This window comes from Drosophila pseudoobscura, chromosome X, assembly GCF_009870125.1.
Source record: "Drosophila pseudoobscura strain MV-25-SWS-2005 chromosome X, UCI_Dpse_MV25, whole genome shotgun sequence".
Taxonomy (NCBI): Eukaryota; Metazoa; Arthropoda; class Insecta; order Diptera; family Drosophilidae; genus Drosophila; species Drosophila pseudoobscura.
Window position 1 is genome coordinate 1,156,618 of NC_046683.1, and position 24,901 is coordinate 1,181,518.

At 47.5% G+C, this 24,901-nt stretch overlaps 4 protein-coding genes across 5 annotated transcripts in view; 3 read left to right on the plus strand and 1 right to left on the minus strand.

The window, feature by feature from the left end:
• The window catches only part of CARPB (Carbonic anhydrase-related protein B), a 47,824-nt gene extending 40,937 nt beyond the window's left edge, over positions 1-6,887 (plus strand). Inside the window, exons 6-9 of the mRNA XM_002134505.3 lie at positions 1,912-2,007; positions 2,143-2,364; positions 4,715-4,898; positions 5,092-6,887. Coding sequence (XP_002134541.1) covers positions 1,912-2,007; positions 2,143-2,364; positions 4,715-4,898; positions 5,092-5,114 — 525 coding nt within the window. The 3' untranslated portion in view covers positions 5,115-6,887. The remainder of the gene's footprint in view (positions 1-1,911; positions 2,008-2,142; positions 2,365-4,714; positions 4,899-5,091) is intronic.
• Positions 489-1,032, plus strand: LOC26532368 (N-alpha-acetyltransferase 38, NatC auxiliary subunit-like). Its single transcript, XM_015186754.2, has 2 exons — positions 489-609; positions 674-1,032. Exon 2 carries the CDS (start codon positions 675-677, stop codon positions 966-968), a length of 294 nt encoding a protein of 97 aa, XP_015042240.1. The 5' UTR covers positions 489-609; position 674; the 3' UTR covers positions 969-1,032.
• An 11,664-nt stretch (positions 6,888-18,551) lies between the features above and the next one.
• On the minus strand, positions 18,552-19,243 carry LOC6901065 (uncharacterized). Of its 2 annotated transcripts, none has more exons than XM_015186755.2 (2): positions 19,125-19,243; positions 18,552-19,069 (listed from the first exon to the last, which is right to left on the minus strand). In XM_015186755.2, the coding sequence occupies exon 2, from the start codon at positions 19,033-19,035 to the stop codon at positions 18,607-18,609; it is 429 nt and encodes a 142-aa protein (XP_015042241.2). In that variant the 5' UTR covers positions 19,036-19,069; positions 19,125-19,243; the 3' UTR covers positions 18,552-18,606. The 2 variants fall into 2 exon arrangements, with proteins under 2 accessions (XP_015042241.2, XP_002134544.2); XM_002134508.3 differs by having other exon boundaries at positions 18,552-19,065; positions 19,125-19,230.
• Positions 19,244-22,810: 3,567 nt separating this feature from the next.
• Ser7 (serine protease Ser7) lies at positions 22,811-24,536 on the plus strand. The gene is made up of 3 exons (XM_001354363.4): positions 22,811-22,974; positions 23,045-23,190; positions 23,271-24,536. Exons 1-3 carry the CDS (start codon positions 22,896-22,898, stop codon positions 24,297-24,299), a joined length of 1,254 nt encoding a protein of 417 aa, XP_001354399.3. The 5' UTR covers positions 22,811-22,895; the 3' UTR covers positions 24,300-24,536.
• The last annotated feature ends 365 nt before the right edge of the window (positions 24,537-24,901 follow it).

Below are 24,901 nucleotides of genomic sequence, written 5' to 3' on the forward strand. Positions count from 1 at the left end.
AACTTTGAGAAATTTTAATTTAATTTAATTTAATTTTTATTTGCCTTGCTGGCCACACATTAAAATTTCAGCATGCATGGAGTTTTTTAATATTTAAATGCACATACTCGTATGCCCCAGTCCTCAAAGTCCTGCGCTTCCTTCTTCCCTATTTTTCTGTGAAATTCCCAAAAAAAAAAAGGAAAAGAAAGGAAAGGAAAGGACGACATGTGGAGTCCTGTGGGACCGGACAACTATTAACTGCTCTGCGCCTACAGCCCCATTGCCACACCCTCTTTTGAGGCGGAGGGGGCCTTCTCTGCTATTATTATTATTATTTTCCCTATTGTCTGGAGCATTTCCTTCCGCTCGGTGCGTCTGCCCAGGCCCCACCCGAAACTCGTGAAAATCCCACCGAAAATCCATGTACACATGTTACACGAAGCCCACTCGGAGAGAGAGGGTTGCCACTCACGTCTCCAGTGTGGGTAAACTCTACTGTGCCGTTTTACAGCACTGCCTTCAGCTGTCCAGCTGTCACAGAAACAGCTGTTGTGCAGAAACAGAAGCTACAGAAGCAAAAGAGGAAACTTAAAGTCATTTTCTTGAAAAAAACCAACCAAAAACAAGGTAATAGATATTTTTATGCAATAATAAGATTCTAAGGGTGTGCTAACTTTTGAAAACATAACAGAATGAACGATCCGGTCTACATGATCCTCTCCAACACTCCCGAAGAGATGAACGATCCCACCCTGAGTCCGGGTCGTCGCCAGCTCCAGAAATGGCTGGGCCGCCGCATGAGAATTGTCCTAACTGATGGCCGCATCCTGATTGGCGTCTTTTCGTGCACGGATCAGCATGTAAACATTGTCCTGACCAAGTGCCGCGAGTATTTGGTGCAGGGCGGCGAAGGCCGAGCCCTACGCACCGTTTCGGTGCAGGGCAAGCACATTGTGAACATCTGCATGGATACTACACAGCCTTGAGTTGCTTTTCTAACATCATCTGTACCATCAAATCGTGTAACGAATAAAACCCATGTAAAGGAAACAGTTGTCTGTTGTGCGTTTCTCTCACTTTGTGCTGGAACTTTCTATTGGGGCAACCCTCGGTTTCGTCATTTGCTTTGCATTTGTAGGTTGTGGTGTCGCCAGCTCCAGCTCCAGCTCCTGCTTCTACACTCTGCCCTGCTTCAACTCCCCCTCCTGCTCCATCTTCTGCTCCTTCCCCTCCATTTCTTCTCATGCATCCTTCGTCTTGTGTAGGCGTTTTGTTGTCGACGTGAAACAAAAGTGCAAATGCATATGTGTGAGTGCTGAGTGTCTGAGTGTGTGTGTGTGTGTGTGTGGCTGCCAGAAGGCAGAGCTGGGCTGGAGCTGTGCCCCGCACTTCTTGGACGTTACTCCGAAAACTTTTGGCTAAAAGCAAAATATGTGCTGTCCTGCCGTGATCTTCTCGTTCTCCCTCTCTGTCCCCCAGTGTGTGTATGTTGGCCCACGTGTGCTTGTGCTTGTGCTTGTGCTTGTGTTTGTGTTTCTATTTGTGTGCATTTTGTTGATAGTTGGGATTATTTTTGGGGCAATTTATGCGAAACAAGGCGTGGAGCCCGCTCCCGCTCCCACTGGCACTGCCACTGCCACTGCCACTGCCTCTGCCCCTGATGCAGCTGAACCCCGGGCCACGCCCCCTTCTTGTTGTTGCCTGTCACCGCTTCTGTATGCATTTGGGCTTAAATTGAGCAACAATAAAGTTTTTGGCCACAGCCAGCCGCAGCCCAAACAAAAGTCCACTGCAACAAAGAAAAACAGGAAAAGGAACGAGCACAAAAAGCCACCCATTCTCTGCCCTCTAGCTCTCTATTTATCCCCCCATTTTTTTGTTTGCAATTTTCTCAGTGGGCTATCCCTCTTCCTATTGTTTTCTTTGCAGATACAAATATTTGGCTACAATTCCCAGCTATATGCAAATTTCTCCGATGCCCTGAATCGTGCCCAGGGCATTGTGGGCGTCTCCATTTTGCTGCAGGTAAGCATTTAATTCAATCAATAATCGATACTTATCGATACCGATGTAATGCTGCTCTTGCAGCCCGCAAGGAAAACCAAAGAATTTCCACCCCTTAACGCCTGTGTGTTCTCTGTATATCTCCGTATTATATAGCTGGGGGATCTGTCCAATCCGGAGCTTCGGATGCTCACCGATCAATTGGAGCGCATACGCTATGGCGGCGACGAGGCGTTCGTGAAGCGTCTCTCGATACGCGGCCTTCTGCCGGACACCGACCATTACATGACCTACGATGGCTCGACCACGGCGCCAGCCTGCCACGAAACGGTCACCTGGGTGGTGCTCAACAAGCCCATCTATATTACAAAGCAACAGGTGAGCCATATAGTACATTATTTAAGACCATCAGCAGCTCCAGCTCCAGAGTATGCCGACACTTCTGAGGGACACTCAGAGAGCTCTCACTTTAAACTGGGATTATCAGCCAAGTTATCGGTTAGATTCTGTTCGAAATGGTACTAATGTTAGATTAAGGTGGAATTCCACACCTGGGGCTGTCAGTGCCCCAGCTTCCGTTTCGGTGACTCCCCAGCCGCTTCCTTAGCCATCTTTCGCTGCTTCTTGGCCGCCTCTCCTTCTCCTGTGATCATTTTTGAGTGATGGCCACCTTAATGTTTACTAATTAGTATACAGTACTCCCTACTGGCCGTTGGCCCTTGTCCGCTGTCGTTGTTGTTTGTCTCTCGTCTGTTTTATTAGCTAATTTCATTTAAGTTTTAAATTAAGTTTCTGCTAGAGGAGCAGCAGCAGCCGAAGTATCAAGAGCGCCAGAGGCAGAGGCAGAGGCAACAAAGTGGATAGTGACCATAACTCAAAGGAATGGCGGAAAGCACACACACACACACACACACTCAAGGAAATGGCGGAAAGCATACACACATACACACACAGATAGACTAAGAGAGGGGGGTAGAAAAAATTTAACACAAATGTTTATTAAGTGCAGCGCTGTAATAAAGACGCCAACATGCATGCGGCATGAGGCACGAGACACGAGGCACGAGAGAGAGTGAGGAGGAGAATGAAGCGGTTGAATGGTGGCCAGCGGCATACGTGTAAACAATGTAAGCTGTGAGAGAAAGGGAGAAAGGTAGGGAAAGAGAGAGAGAGACAGACCCACACATGGCTGCATCCAGTGGCAGCAGCAGGAGCAGAGCAGCAGACTCATAAAAACTTCAACAAGCTCAATGGCACCCATGGGCACATGATTACAACTTGTGGCAGCCATGGAGGACCGACCCATGGAGGATGCCCAGACACCGCCAAGCGACGGGGCAATGTAATTTAGTGGCACGGCCAACGAGAGACAGAGAATGGGAAAAAGAGATAGAGAGAGAGAGAGAGAGAGAGAAAGAGAGGGAGGAAGAGACTGCACCTTGCTGGTAAAAACATAATTTACCAAATTAAAGTAACACCAGCAGGAAAGGAGCAGGAGCAGGAGCGGGAGCAGGAGCCGGACGCAGGATGCAGGACGCAGGAAGCTGCGCGACATGAGCTAAAATTGCAATTAACCCATTAACGTACGCTCTGTCACAGCAAGGAGAGAGATTGAGGGAGCCAGAGAGAAGGGAACAAAAGAGCTGCATAACGATGATTCCATGCTTCAAATCAGGAATGATCCATTCGCAATACTTGTGGAGACAGATATCAATGAAAGACCCAGCCATATCATGGCCAATTGATTTTTGAAATCACTACCAGACTTATGTTCATATCTGTGTGGTGTTTGTGGTGTGTGGGCTGTGTGTTTTCGTGGGTTAATTGCCGCTGTCAATCAACACGGGACGAGAATCCCAAACGTCGTCCATGGCGATTCCATGGCGAAATGCCTTGAGTGCCATTTGGTGTTGCATGCTTTCGGGCGCCTCACCCACACTTCCTACTTAATTCACACTTGAACGGGCACTCGGGGGAAAACCTGTTACCACCCTGCAGCATCAATCCCTCCAGTACACTCCACCACTTTACCACTCCACCACTCCACCGTTCCAGCACTTCATCTCTCCTCAATCAACATCCACATCAACCCAAGCCAAGCCAAGCCAAGCCAAGCCAACCCACGTTTGTCGTGAAAAGCGATTTTGACGGAAGTCAATTGATAAACAGATTGAGTAGATTAAGTGTTATTGACTCGATGTTGTCGTTGTCGTTGTGTCGCTGTGTCGTTGTCGCTGCTGTGTCTCATCGATGCTGCTGCCTCTGCCGTCGGTGTCTGGGTCCTACTTTGATACGATTTTTATGCATCTACATACATACTATATATTTATGTATATTAAACTTTTTGTTTTTTTTTTGTTGTTCAGCGAGCGCTTATTTTTAGGATTAGAAATTTATGTCAAGCGTGCCTTCGATGGGGGACTGGCTTGCCAGGGGCTGCCAGGGGGAGGATCGATGTGCGAAACGTTTTATAATTATGCACGTTAAACGCTTAGCAGATACGTATACGGATACGGATGCGATGCCGGGTCCTATCTACATCTATGGTGGGGTCTATTGTCTCTATAGGAATCATTGATCCACTTCCGCGTCTCGCACTTGAGACATCAAAAATGTATTCGAGAATGCAAACAGCCTGCAATTCAAGCACAAAAATACCATATTTTCCATATAAATACTAACAAAGTACTCAACTCAATACCTTTGCATGGTTGCATTTCCGTTGCAGTTGCATGCCTTGCGCCGTCTCATGCAGGGCAGCCCCGACCACCCAAAGGCCCCGCTGGGCAACAACTACCGGCCGCCACAGCCGCTGCTCCACCGGGCCATTCGCACCAACATTGACTTCAAAACGACGAAAACGAACGGCAAGGCCGCCTGTCCCACCATGTATCGCGAGGTCTACTACAAAGGTACATACATCAAATATTATTTTCAGTGTATTTTGTATATATTTTGAAAAGAGTCACCAGGCGAAACAGCAAACCGACTGAGGGAAACGTCTGAAAGATAGTCAATTGAAGTCATTTTGATGTCATCGTTTAATGGAGTTGTAAAAGATACTTTCTGAATTTTGTATCTTTTTCTCTTCCGATTCTTCCACAGCGACCAGTTGGAAACAGAACTAAGACGTAACTACTATAATGGCCGTTCTGACGTAAAGACGTAGTGACGTAACGTAAGCGCAAGACGTAATTAGCGTGCGGCGTGCAACAGGAGCTTCCACTAAACATACATACATATACAACCCGGCGATGCTGAGGAAAGACCGAGGATTGCTGAGCAGAGCGGAGCGCAGAAAATGGAGAGCGAAGGCGATGGCGATGGCGAGGGCGGAAGGAATACATACACGCATACATACTCGAACATGCATATACATACATATATATACATAGGAAGCCGAATAATATTGATAGCGATTACGATAACGATAACGATAACTAGCATTAAATGTGCAACATTTTTTTGTCTCCCCAAAATCAATCAGACTTTGATTGCAGTCAGAGATACTCCCCCTGGTTTTTTTTTTGCGTATGTGTGTGTAGCCCTAAATGAAATACTGCGTAAGTACGATAACTATAACGATAACGATAGCGATAGCCATAGCGATTACTAGTAATCAGAATTACCAGCATAATCTCTATAACCATAATAATAATAATATATCCTGTATATTTAATGCCAGGCAAAAGTTGCAAATAAGAGATCAAAATAATAATAATAATACCTACCAATCACACAAACACACACACAATAGCGAGAAGAATACGCAAGTATTTGTGTATGTATATGTATGTGTATATTAATAGCCGGAGGCAAGTTATGGAAACAGAGAAAATGAGAGAGCATTATGCAAAACCCACCCAAAAAAAAACCAACTAGACGCGCATAGACTAGAAAAAGTACATATATTTTGTTGTAGCCTTTTTTTTGTTGTGTGTGATTTAGGCGCTGCTGCTCCCGTAATAGTCATAACAACAAAATTCCGATACGAAACCAATTTAAATATGATAATCTCTGGAGCCATACCTCTATGCGTAAATATTCAATTGAATTTCGTCAAGAATGGAGCTAGGAAAAAGTGTATATATGCTTTCTTTGATGGAGCAGAAGATCCACTTTCTTGCGGGGAGAAACGAGAGAACTATCATATATGTATATTTCCGGGATATCTTTCTTAAACTTCCGCGGGGTGGGGGGGTCAGCGTGATATTTCTGGATTTACCGCTGCCACACATTTAATTCCAATTTTCAAATTATGAATTGGGTATTTTTGTTTCTTGTTTTTGTTTAATCTATAATCCCGATATGCATGGCCGAAAATACCCCCGCACGTTGGCATGTTGCATGCACCACACAAATGCGTGCATTTTGCATTTTAAATGCACTTAACCGCAGCATCCACTACCCCCACTTAGCCTCCCAATGGGGCAGCGGCATGGTTTGAGTTTTCAGTTTTCGGAATGGGAATTTAAATCGGAAAGGGCATGGGAGCGGTGGGGGCGTGGGCATGGAACTTGTGTAACCGGGGAAGAGACGCACTGGCCCACTGTTATCAAACCCACTTACCAAAAGCACCCAGAGCCCAGAGGCTGTCCTGTCGCTTATCGAACAGCAAATGCAACATGAAACCACAAAATCTGTTGCGGTTATTTAAAATCACGTTTAAATACGAAAGTGCAGCCAGTCCCGGATCCCGGTCCCGGAGCCTGGAGCCCGGAGAACGAAGCCCGGTCCAGGGGACCCGCATAAAAATCAACTTTTTAATGGCCGAAAGGAAAATGATTACGTACACGCCGCGTTGGCCCAAAAGCTGCATAACTTTTTCCCTAAATGGCAGCCAGACAGGGGCAGGGCAGGGCAGGGCAGGGCAGGGGCTTCGGTCTGGGGTCTGGGGTCTGACTCTCTACAAAATCACATAATAATTTGTATAAATATTTGCATTATTTGCACGAGTTGACATTTTTGTTGCTGGTTTTTGTTTCGTACTCTCGTACTCGTACATATTTTTCGCATTCTGTAGAAACTCTTGCAGCTTTTCATTTCAGTTTTTGTACTGTTTTTGTGTGTTATTTTGTTTTGTTCTCAGCTGCTGTGCATCGAGGGATTTGCCAATGGAAAATTATGACTTAAATTAATACATTTCAAATGGAATTTATTTCAGCAGCAGCAGCAGCAGCATCAGCAGATGCTACCCTTTTTTCAGAGGGCTGAGATCTATAGATGCCCTACAAATGCAGGAAGACGGGTGTAAAGAGTCGAAGGATCATTTGATACTCTTCTGATTCTCTCCGTACGAATGCACCTTAAAGTTTCTTTCGTCTATGGGTTCGGTTCGTCTGCCAGTTCTCTCTACTGTGATCGCTCGAAGGGGTATCCCGTTGCACTCCTGCAGTCCTGCACTCCTGCTGACTGCTGACTAATTAGCCAGGCCAGTCCTCGCCAGGGCAAGGCCCAGTCCATCAGCAAACTCAATCCCAACTTTGGCTGACTTTCAATCAATCAAATGGAATGGTGCGGGGCGGGGCGGGGCTGGGCTGGGCTGGCCAAACTGATTTGCGGTGAGTTCTGCACGAAGTTATGCTGCTGCCTCCACCAGCAGCCGAGGGAAGTGGCTGACCACTGCATCAGGACGGGGCTAACCTGACATATATTGGCAGGCAGGCAGCAGAAGGGAGCCTGGAAACTGGCAACGAGAGCAACCACAGAGATTCCGAGTCGGTACTCTGTATCGGATGCGAAGCCTATATTAACCTACATATATATAGTAAATTTGTCCTTTAATTCATTCGGCACCACCAGGTGGCACTCTGCTCTTAGACCTCCATTAATGGCACTCCACACTCCACACACACTCCACACTCCCCTCCCTCGCAGCTTGTGTCTGAGAGGCATATGTGTTTTCCCACCTCTGCGACAAGGAGGGTGTAGCCCTGGAACAGGGTATCGTCTAGTCTCTCTTCTTGGGCCACAGGAAGTGGCCTTTTTTCCGATGCCATAAATACTGGACTGCCGCTGTACAGCATTTACTTTATACATATACTTTTTTACACCATTTCATTTCATTTCATTTTTCGCATTCATATGCAGATGCGATTGCAGTTGGCCATTTGGCAATTTTTTTACCATTTCATTTCGACTATTGGTCATTTTGGTGATTATTTTTAATATATTGGCCATTGGCAATTGACCGATATGGGGATGGGGATGGGGGACAGGGACAAAAGACAACATCGATCATCGGAGGGGCAGTCGGACTCGGAGACCGGGGCAAGAGAGAGGGCTGGGGGAAAATATTGCAATATGACAAACAGACAAATTCGTTTATATTCATTGCTGAAGGGTTAATGATAGGGCAGAGTCATTGGGCCAAGCAATACCCTGTAGCTCAATCGCGAAATGGAGATGATAGATGACATATTGATTGAATATTGATAGACCATCAAGCAGAACAAGCTCTATGATAGTGCTTTTTAGGGTATCTTTTAGATAACCATATGGCTCTGATGACTCTAATAAATCATTCCCTCGCTTAAGTAATCCCTCAAGTAATGGACAGAAGATATTCATGTGTATCATTCAAGTGATTTGGACATCGATTTATTGATGACTAAAGAAAAGATTCTCCATTCCCAGATCTTCCACTAAAATGATACGATACGTTCTACGAGTAAATAGTTTGGTTATTTCCACCAGATACCTTCCAGTTGAGACTTCCACGGGAGATTATCATTTCTAGTTCTATACAAACCAGAAACAGAAGCAGATGAGCAGAGCCAAACAGCCTTTGGGCTTATGGAACGCAAATTCCATGACTGGTTATGCTAATGCCCCCCAAGAGCTGCCCCCCACAGGGCCGCACAGTTGATGGGATGTATCGCACATGGGGTCTGCGCTCTAATGCTGCAGTTGGGTTATCGCTGTTGTCCACACAACACTAATTAAATTATGGAAATTAAATTGAATTGAGCATATTTGTTGTTTGCAGTTCATAAATTTCCCCAACCCCCCCATCCGAGCTAAAATGTCCAAAGCAGGGCCTGCCCCTGCCCCCCTCTGCATGCATGTAAATCATTTTACAATAAAATGCATAGCACAGCAGCAGTAGGACAGCACTACAGTACAGTAGTACAACAGCAGCAGCAACACACTTAATTATGACATCATTAATTTTTAATAATGACAATTTTGCGACAATAAATCACTTAACTAACACAAATGCACAGCGGCGAGTGGTGAGCGGCGAATGGCGAATGGCGAATGGCGAGTGGGGGGAGGCATGTGGCGAGTGTGCGTGTGTGGGGGCGAATGCCAGGGTTGCCAGCGATATGCATGAAATTAGTAAACTTTAAACAATGCACACCACACAGAGACACAGAGCCACACAGACAGGCAAATGGGCTGGCAGAGAGTTGACCGAGGGTTGGGGGCGGGGGGCATAAGCAAATAAACAGATTGACTGTCCCCACAGCCTTGTCCTGGCATTGAGTGATGGCAGCCCAACACACGAGAGAGGAGGATGTTGTCCATGGTCCATGGCTGTCGCTGTTGCTGTTGGGAGTGTGTGGGGGAGGAAGATGGAGAATGGACTGGACTGGCTTCACTGGGATGAATTTAATTAATCTCGCTACCGTCAGTTGCACACAATTGCAATTAACTTGCAACACTCGCATAATTACAGGCGACCTCATGTTTTGCTACTTATCAGCATCAACATTGACCCAACAACAGCAGCAACAGCCAGGAGCCACATCGGAGCTCCCTTATGGACCCATCGGATACCCTTAATGCCGGTAACATTATGGCTGAAGCAAAGACTCTTTAATTTCTATGATACGAGTGGCGCGTAGCGAGTAATTCGAATGGCGAGTGCAAAGTGGCGGCGAGTGCCCGAGTGGTTTGAATGAATGATCAAATCCATATTTCAGATCAGAGTGAATCCAAGCATATCTATTATTTCTGCATGCCGTCGGTCGCCTTTGGTCAATGGGTATAACATGCGACAAGCTTTCTCTGACACATGAACTTTCTCTCTCCCTCTCCCTCTCTCTCTCGCTCCGTTTCTCTCTCTGTGTGTGTGTGTGTGTGTAGTGGTTGGCTCATTGGTCATTTGGTTGCAGCTCTCGGTCGGTGTTAGCGGTTGCTCGTCATCGTCATCATCAACGTTGTTGGTGCCAGTGTTGGTCAGCGCCTGATTGCAAATGTTGTTGCAGCATCAGAATGGGGAGGGGTGGGGTCGGCGGTAGGGGGACGGGGGTCGGGTGCTATTTGTTAATGCCTGTAGAGCACAAAGCTGCTGCTGCTGCTGCCTTGTGGTCGAGTGAGGCACCTGCCGCAGAGTTTCCACCTCCAAATGCCACATGCCACATGCCTCCACTCACTCTTCGCCCACCCCCTCCATTCCCCCAGCCTTATTGCTGATGTCGCTGCAAATTAACATTTTGTAACGCGTTTCGGTTGCTGCCGTGTTTTCATTTCACACTTTCCCTCATATACTCCTCCTATCTGGATGTGTATTTGTGTGTCTGTGTGTTTGTGACATGCATTTGACACAGGAACAGGACACGGCAATTGCCTAACACCACCCCGTTCCTCTTCCTCTGCCACTCCCACTCCCTCCTTCTCCATCTCCCTCCACACTTCAGAGCCAACCACAGACAGAGTCCTGTGGCAAATTTGTTGTATTTGCGCTTGATTGCCAAATCAAATATTTGCCGTACTCCGAGTCCGAGGGCATGACCGATGGGGTGGGGCTTGGATTTGGGATATGGGATTTGGGATTGGCTTCCATTTCACACATAAATATATCAAACAATTCCGAGTGGAAAAACCCCAGACAGAGCTACGAGAGGGGTAGAAAGAGAGAGGCGGACATTTTTGGATTTTAATTTGCCCGAAAAACTGTTTAATTCGGGCAAATAAATTCTTTTTGTTTTTTTTTTGTTTTTTTTGTGGATGTGAATCGCTGATTGTTGGGTGAATTTGATTATAGTTGATTTATTGTTTGTAAAACCCTTTCACACACAAACAGGAAAAAGCAGAGGCAAATATTTTGTGGCCCCCCGAAGCTATACCATAGAAAAAATAATGGCAGAACAGATCATTTATTGAACGGTTAAACCCTAAAAAGTTCAGCTCTCTGTAGGATCCAATAGAAGAATACGAGAGAGAGAGAGGGAAAGAGTCGTTCGAGTGCCCCGATTTCGAGGAACTCCACCGAAAAATCCTATATGCATAACGGTAAAGGTAAAGATAAAGCATACAGTACATACTAGAATAATTAACTATAATGGTATTTAAATACATTTATCACATAGTGAAAAACCAACCAAAAACCAAAAACCAAGAAACAAAAACTAAATGCTTTGTATGTTTAAAGATTTAAGTAGCAAAAAACCAAGGCAAGAAAACACCAAGTGTGTAGTGTAATAAAAGCTAAAAAATATATGAAAAATGGAAAATATATACAAAAATAAAAATACTTAAGAGCAAACACAGTGCATAGAGGATATATCATCGTACATGTATGTATTTATTGTAAATCCCCAGCCCCAGCCCCCAGCTTGCCCCCTTCCTCTTCCCCATCCCCGGCCCACCCCTTGTTGTGTGTTGAATCCCCCGTCGAATATAGTGTATAAAAAGATTTGCAAGCCACAAATTATATATATATAATTATACATGTATACCCATAGAAATGTATTGTATATGAAGACAACAAATATACGGGAATATATATAGTATATATACAATCAAAAACTGTGCCTCTGTGCCTCTCTTTCTCCTCAGAAACAGCAACAGCAACAGCCATGGCCATGGCCAGAGCTATGGGCTAATCCCCGGCCCGAGAGGAAATTACCTGTAACAGCATAACAATTACTTATTTCCGAAAGCCTTCTCCGCTCCATTTTAATGACAATGCCCAAGGAGGCTACGGCTACGGCTACGGAGGGAGGAGGGGTGAGTGGTGAGGGGTGAGCACACACACTTCCACGTTAGAAGGGACGTCCCCTGTAAGAAAGAAAAAAAACTAATTTCCGCCACGCCCACCATGGAACAATAAAGCTGCCGCTGTTTGTCGTCCTCGTCGTCATAAGAGGGGCCCCACAACACACAAAAAGAAGAATATCAAACAAAATTAGAAGTAAAACCAAACAAAAAAAGCTGTTGGCAGGCGACTGGGGTATACCCTGGAAAATATATATGATATATCAGATGCAGCATACGAGAAGTACGAGTGTAAGTATTTTCGGGGCCCAAAGTATTTCGATGCCATGCCATTACCCATTAGATTAGATGGCAAATTTAATCAAGGATCTGCCCTCCGAATCGTATGTGAATTTGATTGCTAATTGCTATGGTCACTTACGGCCTTCGGCTTTCGGCTTCAGCTTAACGATCCATTGGATATCCACCTGTTCCACATCGGAATGTAATCAAACCCAAACAACATTTTATTTAATAGTTTGCCGCTGGAGAGGAGAGATCACGAAGGGCGCTAGAGCGCGGAGAGCGCGGAGGGAATAAATAAATATAATAATAAGATGATAAAATGGATTTTCGTGTTGGCCAAGTTTATGTGTCGTTGCCATTGTTGTTGCTGTTCTCCCCCGATAAAAATCTCTTTCATTTCCCATTTGAATTTGTGCTGTGTGCCCTGTGCCCTGTGCCGTGCGCCGTTCGGGCATGGCATATGTTCGGGATGGGGTCCATGGACGCATCTTATCGAGGCATAAAAAAACAACCAACGAGAAAGCAGGAGCAACGAAATAAATGCCGGATATCCTGGCTCTGGTTCGGAGCTTCCCCTCCACCCTGCAGGACACAGGATACACGGCAGCAGGCAGCAGGCAAGAGGCAGGAGGCAGGAGGCAGTGTTAATAGGCGGGCGACAACAGCAACAAATTTGTTAAACAAACGACAGCCAGCCCCCAGCCACTGTGTCTCCTTAAGAGCCTGAGCCGATGCGGCTCTCTGAGTCTTGGCTTTAATAGATTTGGCGGATTCTTTTTGGCTGGGTTCAATGGCCATTCCCCTTGGCTATTGAATTTTTTTTTTGGTCTGTTCTATTCTGTTTTTGTTTCTGTTTCCGTTTTCGATTCGGACTGGGCGTCTGTTCTGTTATGTTCCGTTCTGCTCAATTCCGTTCCGGTTTCTTCTAATTTGTGGCCGCGACTGCTGCCGTTTTCAATTTCATGGGCAAACACAAAGAGGCAGCAGCCAGGGCCAGAGCCAGAGCCAGAGCCAGAGCCAGGGCCAGAACCAGAGCACCGCCTGATGATGACGTTCGCAGACGTTTCACTTCTCCTCCGCCGCAATCGGATTACACATGCAAAACCAAAAAAGGAAACCAGCCCCCAAACCCCCTCTCCAGCAAACCTGAAGAAAAACCCCCGAAAAACAAACAAACACAAACGAAACGTGGCCGGCCGACTGCATTTTCAATTTCGATACTAAAAAGCGCCACAGAATCAAATCGAACACACAGGAAAAGCAAACGGAAAGCGGAAAACGGATGACGGGGGAAAAGTCACACCCATGGATACCCTCTATCACTGGGATCACACTTGCACAAGAGATCCAGGCAGATCTTCCCAGACTGGGCGTGTGGGCCACATTCCGAAACTGGTTTATTTAAGGGGACCTTCGCTCGTGTGCCACAAAACGCATGTACCCGCATGTGGCAGGGCCTGCCTCGATGCAGCTCCCCTGTCGGCTGTCAGAAGCGTGGCCAGCAAATTGGAAATATGAAAACTGCAAACTGGGAAACGAATCAACAAACCGATCGGCCGGACAAGCGTGCGACAAGGCCCCAAGCCCCGAAAACGAAACGAAACGAATCGAACAGGGACTCTCTCTGGTCGGACTCTGGAAGGTGGCTTCGGAAGCCGGATGTTAACGGCCAGCAGCTGTAGGTGCAGCAGGATGCAAGGACCTCTGGCGCAGGGACAGGGCCGGCAGACAGCACACCCCAAAACAAAAGAGGAAATTAAAATATGCCGACCAAAAACCACGCGTTTTGAATTTTCGCGCGTTTTTTGGGGTTACGATTTTTGCATAAATTCAGATGGTGCCCCATGGCCCATGACCCCATACTCTATACTCCGTACTCCGCACGGCGTACTCCGTACTGCGTGCTCTGCGCTGTAGCATCAGCCATCATCGAAGCGAGAGAGCCATGTATCATCAAAATATGCAAATCTGGAATACCGCTGCTGCTGCCACGTGAACTGGGACTCAAACTCGTACTCACGGATACTCGCGGATGCTCGGACATTCGGACTCGCCTTCTGCTCTCGATTTCGATTTGGGGTTACGACTGCATGCCTGCATGGGGGCTGGGGGTCGGGGGTCGGGGCTCTGGTAGCAGTAAATAAGGCCGTGTTAGAGGAGTAGAAGGCGGGGTCCCTGGTACCCGGTCAGAAGTCATTGCCTTTGGGGGCTGGGAATTTATACTTATGCATGTCGTATCGGTCACGTTCCCTGCTAATCAGGGGCGTAAGCTGGCCTAAATGCTGTGAAAGGGATAGGGACATTCCCCCCACATCTGAAATGCTCAAGGACATAGCATCGGACATGCTACCGGATGGATGCGGTAAGGTCAGGTATGGTAGGCACTCGTATTATTCATTTGAGCCGTTTAGGTATTCGATTTTTATTCAATATCATTCTATTCGATTGTCTGTTGTTTTGTATAGTTTTCCCAGCTCTGTACCGCAAATACAATTTCCCATAGCCTTGCCCATTTGCTGCTGCTTGCCCCTCTATGCATTTATAGATGGTCCTACGATTTATGCACATGTTCGATGCAGTCGTTTCGATACAGTTGAAGCGCCCAGGGTTAAAGGCAACCTAAGGGGCATGTGGCAAAACGATTTATGCGCTGCCAGATAGAAATCGATTGGGGATCTCTCTCTCTCTCTCTCTGTCTCTCGCTGGTTCCTGGCTCCTGAACCGACACCGACACCCCACAGCCAAGGGGGCAGGCGGTGAGTGTTTAGATTGAATGTAAACTGCACTTATGACAATGAACAGGTGACCCGAGCACCACCCACACGCCTGCCACGCCGTGGGGCAAGACTCTAGAGCCAGAGTAAGGAAACGAATATCGCTTTCTGCACAATACAGTGGGCAAGCCATGGCTGGAATTGGGTTGATCCTTTGGATCCTTGAATCCCTTTGCCCATTTTTTCGCCAAGCTTTATCGTCATCTGTCCCACTGTGCACTACGGACACCTCTTTCACCTCACAAAGTGGGGTCTTAGCAGTGCAGCGACCTTCCCAACTTTTGCGAAATATTCACATGCTTGCCACCACTGACCCCTGACCCCCACGACCCAAACTCTGCCACCATTCAGGAGCCACCAGGAGGAGCAAAAGAGGAGTCTCTGGCTGCAGCAATTTCTATTTCTTTTTATGATTTATGGTGCTGAAATATTAGTTTTGCTTATTTCATATAGACGATGGCGATGCCGATGGCGATGGCCCAGGTCTCAGTCGCTGTCGCTGTCGCTGTCTCTGTCCATGCCCCTGGTGCTGCCCCCGCTCTCTGTGCCTGGGACGGGGTGGGGAGTGGAGTGGAGTGGAGTTAGAGCAGGTTCCCAAAGACCAGAACCAGGAACCGGGAACCAGAACCGCTCTATTCCCTGAGTAGCACGTCTGAGTTGCATAGCTCATTTTGTGCTCGGCAGGCGAGCGTTTATAATAATCGTAGACGGGGTACTTGCCACCTGGCACCTGCCAGAAGCCGCATGCTCCATGCACCATGCTCCATGCTCCATGCCACCTGCCCACCGGCTGTCTCTCACTGCTTTGCTACGGCATGGGTATGGATATGGGTATTCCTGTGGTTCGGTCTCTCTCAGATGCCAAATGAAATTGTTTCGATCGAACCTCGTTTCCATCTTGCAACTGTTGCAAAAATCAATCCCTCATGTACGGGTGCGTGCGTGCTGCGTGCTGCACGTGGATGCAGGAGCAGAGTCCTTGTCCTTGTGTTGAATGTGTTAATAAATTGCCACTTGCAGCTATTTTGCAGCAAAATGGCAAATTGGCTTTTATGCAATTGGCAATCGATGGCTTCGATTTCGATGCCGCAAAGTCACTTGGAATCCTTGTCTCACTTCAATCCATGCCACGATCCATACTCCCCCCCCCCCCCCGTTCGGGGGTTCAAGTGTTTGCCATAAAATTTGATTATGACCTTTGCCAGGAGATGTTCTAGTGTGTGTGTGTGTGTAAGGAAACTCCTCCTTCAGTCATATGTAAATTGACACTGTCAATGGCAGAAGAAAGGCCTCAAAATGTTGCACGACGATGGAGTGCCTCCCAAACGAGTAATGATGGCACCGTGATCACGACACGTCGTGATTGCCAGAGAGCGAGAGAGGCACATTCGTGTAGACGAAACTGCTACTACACCGAGATTTAAGTATTTAAGCCAACAGATGTGTCATCTATATGAAAATAATTGATTTAAACATGTAATTTGTCATATCAACGACTATGCAACACCTTAATCATGCCCAAGCAATGTATGCAGTTCTCTCTGCAATCCTGCGACTAAGAAGGCTCTCGACTCTCGATAGGCAGGCAGCGGTTTGCGGTCAGAGATGAAGGATAGCCTGGAATAGAACTGCAACCCTCAAGCAGCGTGTTGGTATTATAGAGTCTTTGCTACTACTCAATCTCTTAAAACCCTTTCTTATTCCTTTAATCTTAGGAGCTCTTATACGTTACGGACGACACCATTTGTGGCATCTCCTTTTGAGTTCGTGGTTGCGACTCCCCAGGAACGTTCATCTCTAGCTCTCGTTTCACGGGTTTGCACCTTCCCCCAAGTTGCATGTCAAATGTCGCTTTGAGCATTTCTTTGGCAGGCGAAATTTTTCTTTTCCTTCTGCCGCTGTTGTTGTGCTCGCTCCGTGTTTTGTGTTTCGCGTTTTGTGTGGCGGCTCATTAAAAACGCCAAAAGTTTAAGGCCTACTAAACACCTCATCCCCACAACACCCCAATGTCAACACGCACAAAGGAGCAGAGCAGAGACGAGACGAGACGGTTGGATGGGGACGGGAATGGGAATGGGGATGGGTGACTGGTGACGGGGGGCTGGCTCTGTGGGGTTGTTATGCGTTTGCTGGAGCAGTTAACATATTCATTTTGTCACACCTCGAAATATGAGTAAAGACAAAGGCAGAGGCGGAGACGGAACGGGGAACGGGGAACGGGGAAGGGGGAAGGACCGAAACCGAATAAGGACCCGCACCTCGAAAGGAGTAGGGGATTCTTGGGGGTGCTGGGTGCGTGTCAATAGGTTGATGTGTTTATTTGCCTGCTCCTGCCCCTGCTCCCTTCTATAATCAATGTGCTTTTGGGCCTGGCACGGGGCATAGGGCTGCATTTGGAATCAAATCGAACAGGGAGTGGATGGTGGTGGGTCGAGAGATCTTTCTCCCCAAGACTTTCTCTGGGGACTTGCTGTTAAAGCCAAATCGAACTTAAGCCCTGATCGCGTTGGGAATGAAATTTAATTTTATGACTCATTATTTTACACACGCGCAGAGGCAGTGGAACAGCGCATATTGGTGGAGACGGGGGTGAAGGTGGAAGGTGAAAAACAGAATAAAGAACTTGACGACGGAGCACATAAATATCGCCTGGGGGCCTCGCCGTTAAATGAGCTCCGTGAGACATTCGCCGTTCCGCCTTCTTAGACACCTCTTAGCCTTAACCCCAGTCTCTGCCTGTTTATTTGGCTTATTTATTCGGCCCTTGCTGCCTGAATGCCTGACTGCCTGCCTGTCGTTTCATGCACACTTTTACTTTTACATTTACTTGCCATACAATTGTCGAATGGATGGAGGATTGCCCGCCCGCCTGTGTGCGCCTCGTGTGCGCGGCTCTTGACGTCGCGTCGTCGCGTGGGAAGACCCATAAGAGACCCACCCACCCATAGAATCAGCGGGGAGTCATGTCTATTTAAATCGAAGCGAAATCAATTTCGGGATTCGCGTTTTATGCACAAAGCACACATAAAATGCTCGCATGAAGAGAGTCTTAACCGTGCCCCACCTTCCCATCCATCCCAGCGGGGAAAGTGGAGCGGGGGTGGGTGGTTTCAGTGGCTGCTGATGCATTCACATTTGAGCACATTGTTGACAATTGAAATGTTTGTGTGCCCTCGTGTTTAAACGGTTGACAGAGGCGTAGCTCCCACATTTTCCGCAGACTTATAAACAGTATGCAAAAGGTATGGGTATGGGTGGTATTTTTGGCTTATAGCAAATACATCGTTTGTTCTACGATATGTGGAACAACATTGTGTCATCTTCCTCTAATCGCCGTGATGCGTCGCTGCCTTTGGACTGTCTCGTCGTTCCACCAATACTCTTACGCTCATGCAGAGAGACACTATGGTTATCTCGCTCTAGTCCAGGGCTGCAACACCACGAGACACGCTTGTTTTGCTCTGTGTGTGTGTGTGCGAAAAAGCAGAAGAATACGAACAAAGCACATAGAATGAGAAGACGAAAAAGAAACGCTGCAAAGCCGGGCCAAAAATAAGAAAGTACGGTCTAAAGGTTATTCTCTTTTATTAGTTTCATATTGATATCATCAGGCACATCATTGGTCGATCTCTCGAATGAATTTAAGGTGCTTGCCCTCGAGGTGCACGACGCCCACGTAATATTGAGACTCATAGTAGTAGTAATCCTCATAGCAATTGCACAACACAAGGTCAAGATTGGCGTTCAATGACACCAGATGGCCGCGTAGAATGGTGTCGTATGATATGTAAGCCTCCACTGAACGGCCCACGTATTTATGAAGATCCCAGTACGCCATCGGCAGAGCATCGCGGTTCCAGGTGACCCAGCGGGGAATGCCCGGCAATACGGTGTATAGCTGTACATAATCCAATATAAAAGCATCCACTTTGACACCAGACTCTGGAATTCCAGTAGATTTTTCCATTCCGCCGACGTCATCTACCTTTCCGACAGATTCTTTAGTTGCAGCTGCTGCTTTTTTCATGTCATCAGATTTGTCCATTGTAAGGGATTCTATTATTTCATTTGCTAACTAACTAAATTTATATAATAAATATCAGAACTGTTTGCAAATTTCAATTATATAAGTACCTTATTTTCTGGACCAAAAAGCTTCGCAAATTTCTCTCAAATGCCAACTGGACTGAGAAAAAAATAACCTGATGTCCCGATTATGAATTTTGCCAGCTGTCAACTAACACAAACTCACTAAAAACTCACATATATCCATGCCTAACTGTAGTCATCTCCCTCTAACCAATTGATTTGTTAGGGCGACGTCATCTATTGCTGTGTGCAAGGCAAGGCATATTATAAAAATGGTAAGGCCTTGGCTTCTCCCTGCTTTCTTTCATTTTACTATCAACTATCGTAAGGGAGCATAGAATTATATGTTCGACATGCAGGATAGGCAGATACTTTTAGTTTCCTAGGGAATACAGGAAAATTTCATTTTCAGGGGTTCAGCAGCCAATTGCCAGAATGTATCGGCATTTGGTGACGTAGTCCTGAGTACCGATAGTGAGTATAATTCGTCCGTTTCGTTTGCCACCTCGTTGACTGGCACCTTGGCCTTCGGCAGGGCAATTTCCTTCAACTCTGGGGCCGCCCCCCTTAGACTAAGCCGCTGACCGCATCAGATGCTCCTCAACCTGCCTGGTACTCACGTGTGGTAGTGCCTGCCCCGCCGCCCTCTGCAGCGACAGCCTCTGAGTGTGTGCTTGTGTGCTCTGTGCAAAAAATAATCGTATTTCCGATTTGCGACTTGCGATTTGTGATTAGCGTGCGATAAACATTCACCGTTTTACTCCGCCTTTGTTCGCGCTCTTTATGCTGCCACCGATTCCTCCCTACCCCGCACCAAGACGGATGTATCCTCTCAAGCCAGAATTTCGGGTGCTTATCCCCGGGAATGCCCTTCCATTCCATTCCATTCCATTCGCCGGCGCGCAGTCGAGCATAAATATTGCACGTTGACTTGAAGTGAATTGGAAACTTTTATTTATTCGCATTTTTGTGCGACCTGAGCCCTATACCCCTGCAATGGGTTCTACCAATATTCACAGACAAGTCCGTCGATTCCAGATCTAAGCTTTGCCAATGGGATTTCTTACATGATCGATCCGCAAGGGTATTTGAAGACAGCTTTTCATTCGTTTTTTGTTTGCATTTCCCTCCGATTGTTCGACTTTCGTTTATGTGGCGATAAAAGTGTTTCCCTCAATGGCTTTCCCCTTCCCGGCCCGGCCCGGCCGTGCCCTTCCCCTGACCGAACGATGACGACTTGAATTTTCAATTAAAAAAAAAAACAAAAAATGAAGAAACTTTGCAGCCGCAGTGAGGGGGACATTTCTGAATGGTTATTCATAAGCACGCTACAGCTACCCGGCCCGGCCATGAATCAATTCAGAAAGTCCAAAGTCCACTGGGTTCTATGGGTGTACGGGGGAAAGGGAATGCCAAGGGGAAGGTGGGGCGAAACGGGAAGCGCTGGGGCAAGTGACAGTCATTGTAGCAGAAATTATTCTGCTGAAATTTTATCAGTATTCTCTTGAACTTTGTGCCCCTGCCACCCGGCAGCACAAGGGCTTGTGGCTAGGGCTGGGTGCGTGATTCCCCCAGAAATTGCTCGATGTTCACGGTGATCCGTCCGGAGATCAGGCTGCTCAAAATGGAGGTTATCATATATCACACTTGTGCTCCTTCCACAGACAGTACGCCTCGGATCTCGTGAGTCACGCCACCATCTCGAGGATGCTCAATGGTTTCATGTTGCTGACGGAGGCGGCAACATTATCGCCAGCAACATTATTCATTATCGGTCTACCCGTCCGCCAGCCAGCCCTCCTTCCGCCGGTCAACCCGTTGGCCGTTTCCAGTCGGTGACACTGCAACAGATACTCGTACTTCTGCTCTGCCTCAAGGAAGTTTTGGCTGGCTTCCTTCCTAGGGAAGAACTCAGCCTCCCGACCCAACAACCTACCAGCAACCTCCTGAAAGTCAAAGCTCTGGACAAACTTTTGTGTGCTCTGAAAAAATAGTCATAAAAGGAAAGGAAAGACATGGCGCAACAGTCAACAGGAAACAGCCAAGAATGGCCGGGGTCCAGCCATCGTCCCAGATTCGACTTGTGTGTCCTGGCACTCAAATCAGGCAGAAGAATTCAATGAAATGGCGAATATACTACATACATATGTATGCGGAATTTGATAGATTCTTTCCATGAAATTACGTCATTAAATAGTAGCTGAACTGTTACTTGGAATACGCTTGCAATCATTCAAGGGGTAACAAAGATTCGACTTTCCCCGGACACCGACTGTGGCAGCAGGTGGATTTTCCTAGCCTTAAATATTTTGCATTTATGCAAAATGACGATGTCTTGCAACAACAAGAAAACCTTCGCTTCCAAATGGAGAGCAGCTTTTCCTTCTCTGAGAAAACTTGAAACTCGTTTTCCGTGTGCCCTTTTTGCTTTCGCCCTGTGACTGCACCAGCACCTGCGACCTATGCACCTATGTCCTCTATAGATACACATACAAATGTATCTTCTAATTCGCGTTCGGGCCGAAACTTCATTTCAATCGTTAAGGAAGAATCTGGATTAGATCGGATTATTATTATAGGCAGAAGGAACAAATGAAATTGCAGTGTCTACCCATCCTCTTTCTCTCTCTTTGTCGCACACACTATTCCTATTGCAGTGGCGGAGGGTAACCAGATAAGCCTACGAACGAGCGTCACTCCTCGCATTGCTGTTGCTCTCTCTCTTCCTCTGCAATTCCATCTATCGCTGTTTTTCAGCACCAGCAATATCATACCATTGCTGAGGACCATCCACTCTCTCTCGGCGCTCAGAAGATTAAGCGCTAGAAAGAGATAGATTCATGCATACGACTAGCGGATGGTCCTCGAAAGAGAGCAGATGTGCTAAAGGCGTCAAATTATTACTGAATTCATCTTGAGCAGTTTTCTTCGTCACCAAGTACTTTATAACTGTAGTCTCTCTCTCTTTCCATTACAGACTACTGCTTGCCTTTATTCTACAAATTCCCGACAAATACATGCATAATTACTTGCTTTATAATAATTATGACATCGATAAGCGTTGGGCGATGTGGGGCTGGGTTTTGCATCTGCTTCGTCGGGGTTTTTCAAATGGGTGGTTTTGGAAATGCCAGAACTGGAGAACCGTATAGCCGTAGAACTGGTTGTGGCGTTGGGCCAACGGCAATATGTCTGGGAATAATTATCAATGCATATGTATGTATATCTATGAAATCAGTCATAAGTGACTAGAGTAGAGTAGACTAGAGACGAATGTTATTCGCAAACTTTATGGCCTGATAACAGAAAACTGCAACGAAATTAACAGCAATCTGCTGTTCATACAAACATACATATAAGCATGTACGGGAATATATACGTATCTATGTGCGAGTACTTATGTGTGTATTGAATGTAGAATGAATACGTAGCTGAATAATTATTGTACGAGCAATGGAAGGCAGCAGGCAGCTGGAAGCGAGACCTGGTGCTGGAACTGGAAGTCGCCGTGGGAAGCCAATCTGGAACGGGTTTTCCCTGGCCCACAGCTGAAATCAATGAGTATCGATCGTGCTAATCGGCTGATCAATGCGGCAAGGGGCGATCTGTGGAAATGCCAAGCTTCAGGCGGCCACCGGCCAGCGGGCTGGGGGTCACAGCACGAGGCCGTCGCACCGCTCAGCCGAGCAAATCGCATCGCGATATGATAGCCACTAGTCGATCATCAGCATCCGAGGCGGCAGCTAGTAGAAACAGCAACAGAACAACATCGCCAGAACAAACAGTAGAACAGTAAAATCCCAACGAAAATCGAAAATGCTGCGTCTCCAAGGAACTGGGATGCTGCTGGTGCTCCTCCTGCTGGCACTGCAGGCTTTCGCCCAGCGTTGGGAAAGTAAGTGATTGGCTGGGCCTCTACGGATGATCCTACTCTACTAAACTTTGCTTGCACCTCCATTGTCCAGGGACAATGACTCACTTTGGGAACTGCCACACGGCGGACTATGGCCGTGGCACATGCGTTGATCCCGGCAACTGTGACTTCTACGATGTGGACAAGCTGGATGCCTCCAGCAAGCGACAATGCTACTCCCGGCAGAGACCCGATTTGGTAAGTTATATGGTTATACCACGATGATGGATACCACGATGGTATAGATATACACATGTATGACGTCCTCCTACATTCAGGTATGCTGTCCGCGAGAGAGCAACATCATACCCGCTCTGGGGATACGCATCAACAACAAGAACAACAGCAACAACAACAGCGGAAGCACCACAACCACGGAGCGACCCTCGCTGAGACTGAAGGCAGGCCCCCCACCGAATACATTGCCGCCGCGACCACCCACCAGCCCGGATCAGTTGCCCCAGTATCCATACTGCGGCACGGCCTTCGCTTCCCGAGTGTTCGGCGGCTCCGTTGCGGGCATCCTCGAGTTCCCCTGGACGACACTGCTGGAGTACTCCGAGGAGGGCGGCAATAAGAGCTATGTATGCGGGGCTGCATTCATTGCCCAGCGCTGGCTGGTGACGGCCGCCCACTGCACTCACGTGTTCTTCATGGGCCCCGGCCGGCGGCTGACGGGCGCCCGGCTGGGCGAATGGAACAAGGCCACCGATCCTGACTGCATAACGATCTTGAACGGCAGGCGGGAGTGCGCGCCCCCCCATATCCGGGTGAGCATCGATCGCATCCTGCCGCACGAGCAGTTCTCCGTCAAGAATCTGACCAACGACATCGCCCTGCTGCGCCTGGCCAGGCCCGTCAATTGGTTGCAGATGCAGCACGTGGAGCCCGTCTGCTTGCCGCCGGGACGCGGGCCACTGGCCAACCAGCTGGTGGGCTCCGCCGTCGACGTCTCCGGCTGGGGACGCACGGAAAACAGCGAATCGAGCAACTTCAAACGGAAGGCCATGCTCATTGTGCAGCCCCTCGACGAGTGCCAGGCGGCCTTCAGCAAGGACGGCCAAGTGCTGAACGAGAGCCAGCTGTGTGCCAGCGGCGGCATTGGCGTTGACTCCTGCAACGGCGACTCCGGCGGACCGCTCACCGTCGAGGCCAGCACACCGCAGCGGGATCGCTTCGTCTATCTCGCGGGAGTCGTCTCGTTCGGGCGCGAGGAGTGCGGCCAGACGGAGTTCTCCGGCGTCTACACGAGGATCAGCAGCCACATGGACTGGATCGAGCAGACCATTCGAGCGAATCGCATTTAGTTCTTCCTGGGGATTCCCTCAGGCTATACTCGTATATTTTCTTATGTTTTTTCGTTGTGTTGTTGTCTATCTGCTAAATTCCGTGCGACGTCATGGTGTCATCGCTCACGTCACTGATTTCCGCCCGGGGCAATTTGTCAAACATGTTGTGTGTCGTCCTCCCCATATCGGGCCGGGCCGGCTCGGATCGCAATCTAACCGTAGATTAAATTTCTTTGCTCATGACACGCAAAAGTATATTGATGGCTCACCCAATGTTCACTATGGGACTGGGCACTGGGACAGCACACACCACGCAGAGACGTGCGGGACTTACCCAACAAGCAGAGGGAGAGCGGGATGCCTCTGAGTTCGCCATGAGATCTTGATCGGTGGCAAGCTCCATGAGTTGTGTAGAATGTACACCAAAATGAAATTAATATTAAATTACCACAAAATAAGATTTGGATTTCATTCCTCTAAATTCTTCTAAGACTCTAAGGCATTATCACTTTGCCTACGAGTATACTTATGTATATGTATACGAAAGCGAACTACAGTCAAGGAAAGTCCTCTCATTGAGCTTTCATGCTTCTGATTCAAAGATGATTCCTTAGTTGTGG

Bases quoted from the DNA above. Each gene is read 5' to 3' on its own strand.
- LOC26532368 (XM_015186754.2), top strand. From the start codon at position 675: ATGAACGATCCGGTCTACATGATCCTCTCCAACACTCCCGAAGAGATG.
- LOC6901065 (XM_015186755.2), bottom strand. From the start codon at position 19,035: ATGGACAAATCTGATGACATGAAAAAAGCAGCAGCTGCAACTAAAGAA.
- Ser7 (XM_001354363.4), top strand. From the start codon at position 22,896: ATGCTGCGTCTCCAAGGAACTGGGATGCTGCTGGTGCTCCTCCTGCTG. The intron at 22,975-23,044 runs GTAAGTGATTGG...TCCATTGTCCAG, and splicing joins TTTCGCCCAGCGTTGGGAAA to GGACAATGACTCACTTTGGG. The intron at 23,191-23,270 runs GTAAGTTATATG...TCCTACATTCAG, and splicing joins CCCGGCAGAGACCCGATTTG to GTATGCTGTCCGCGAGAGAG.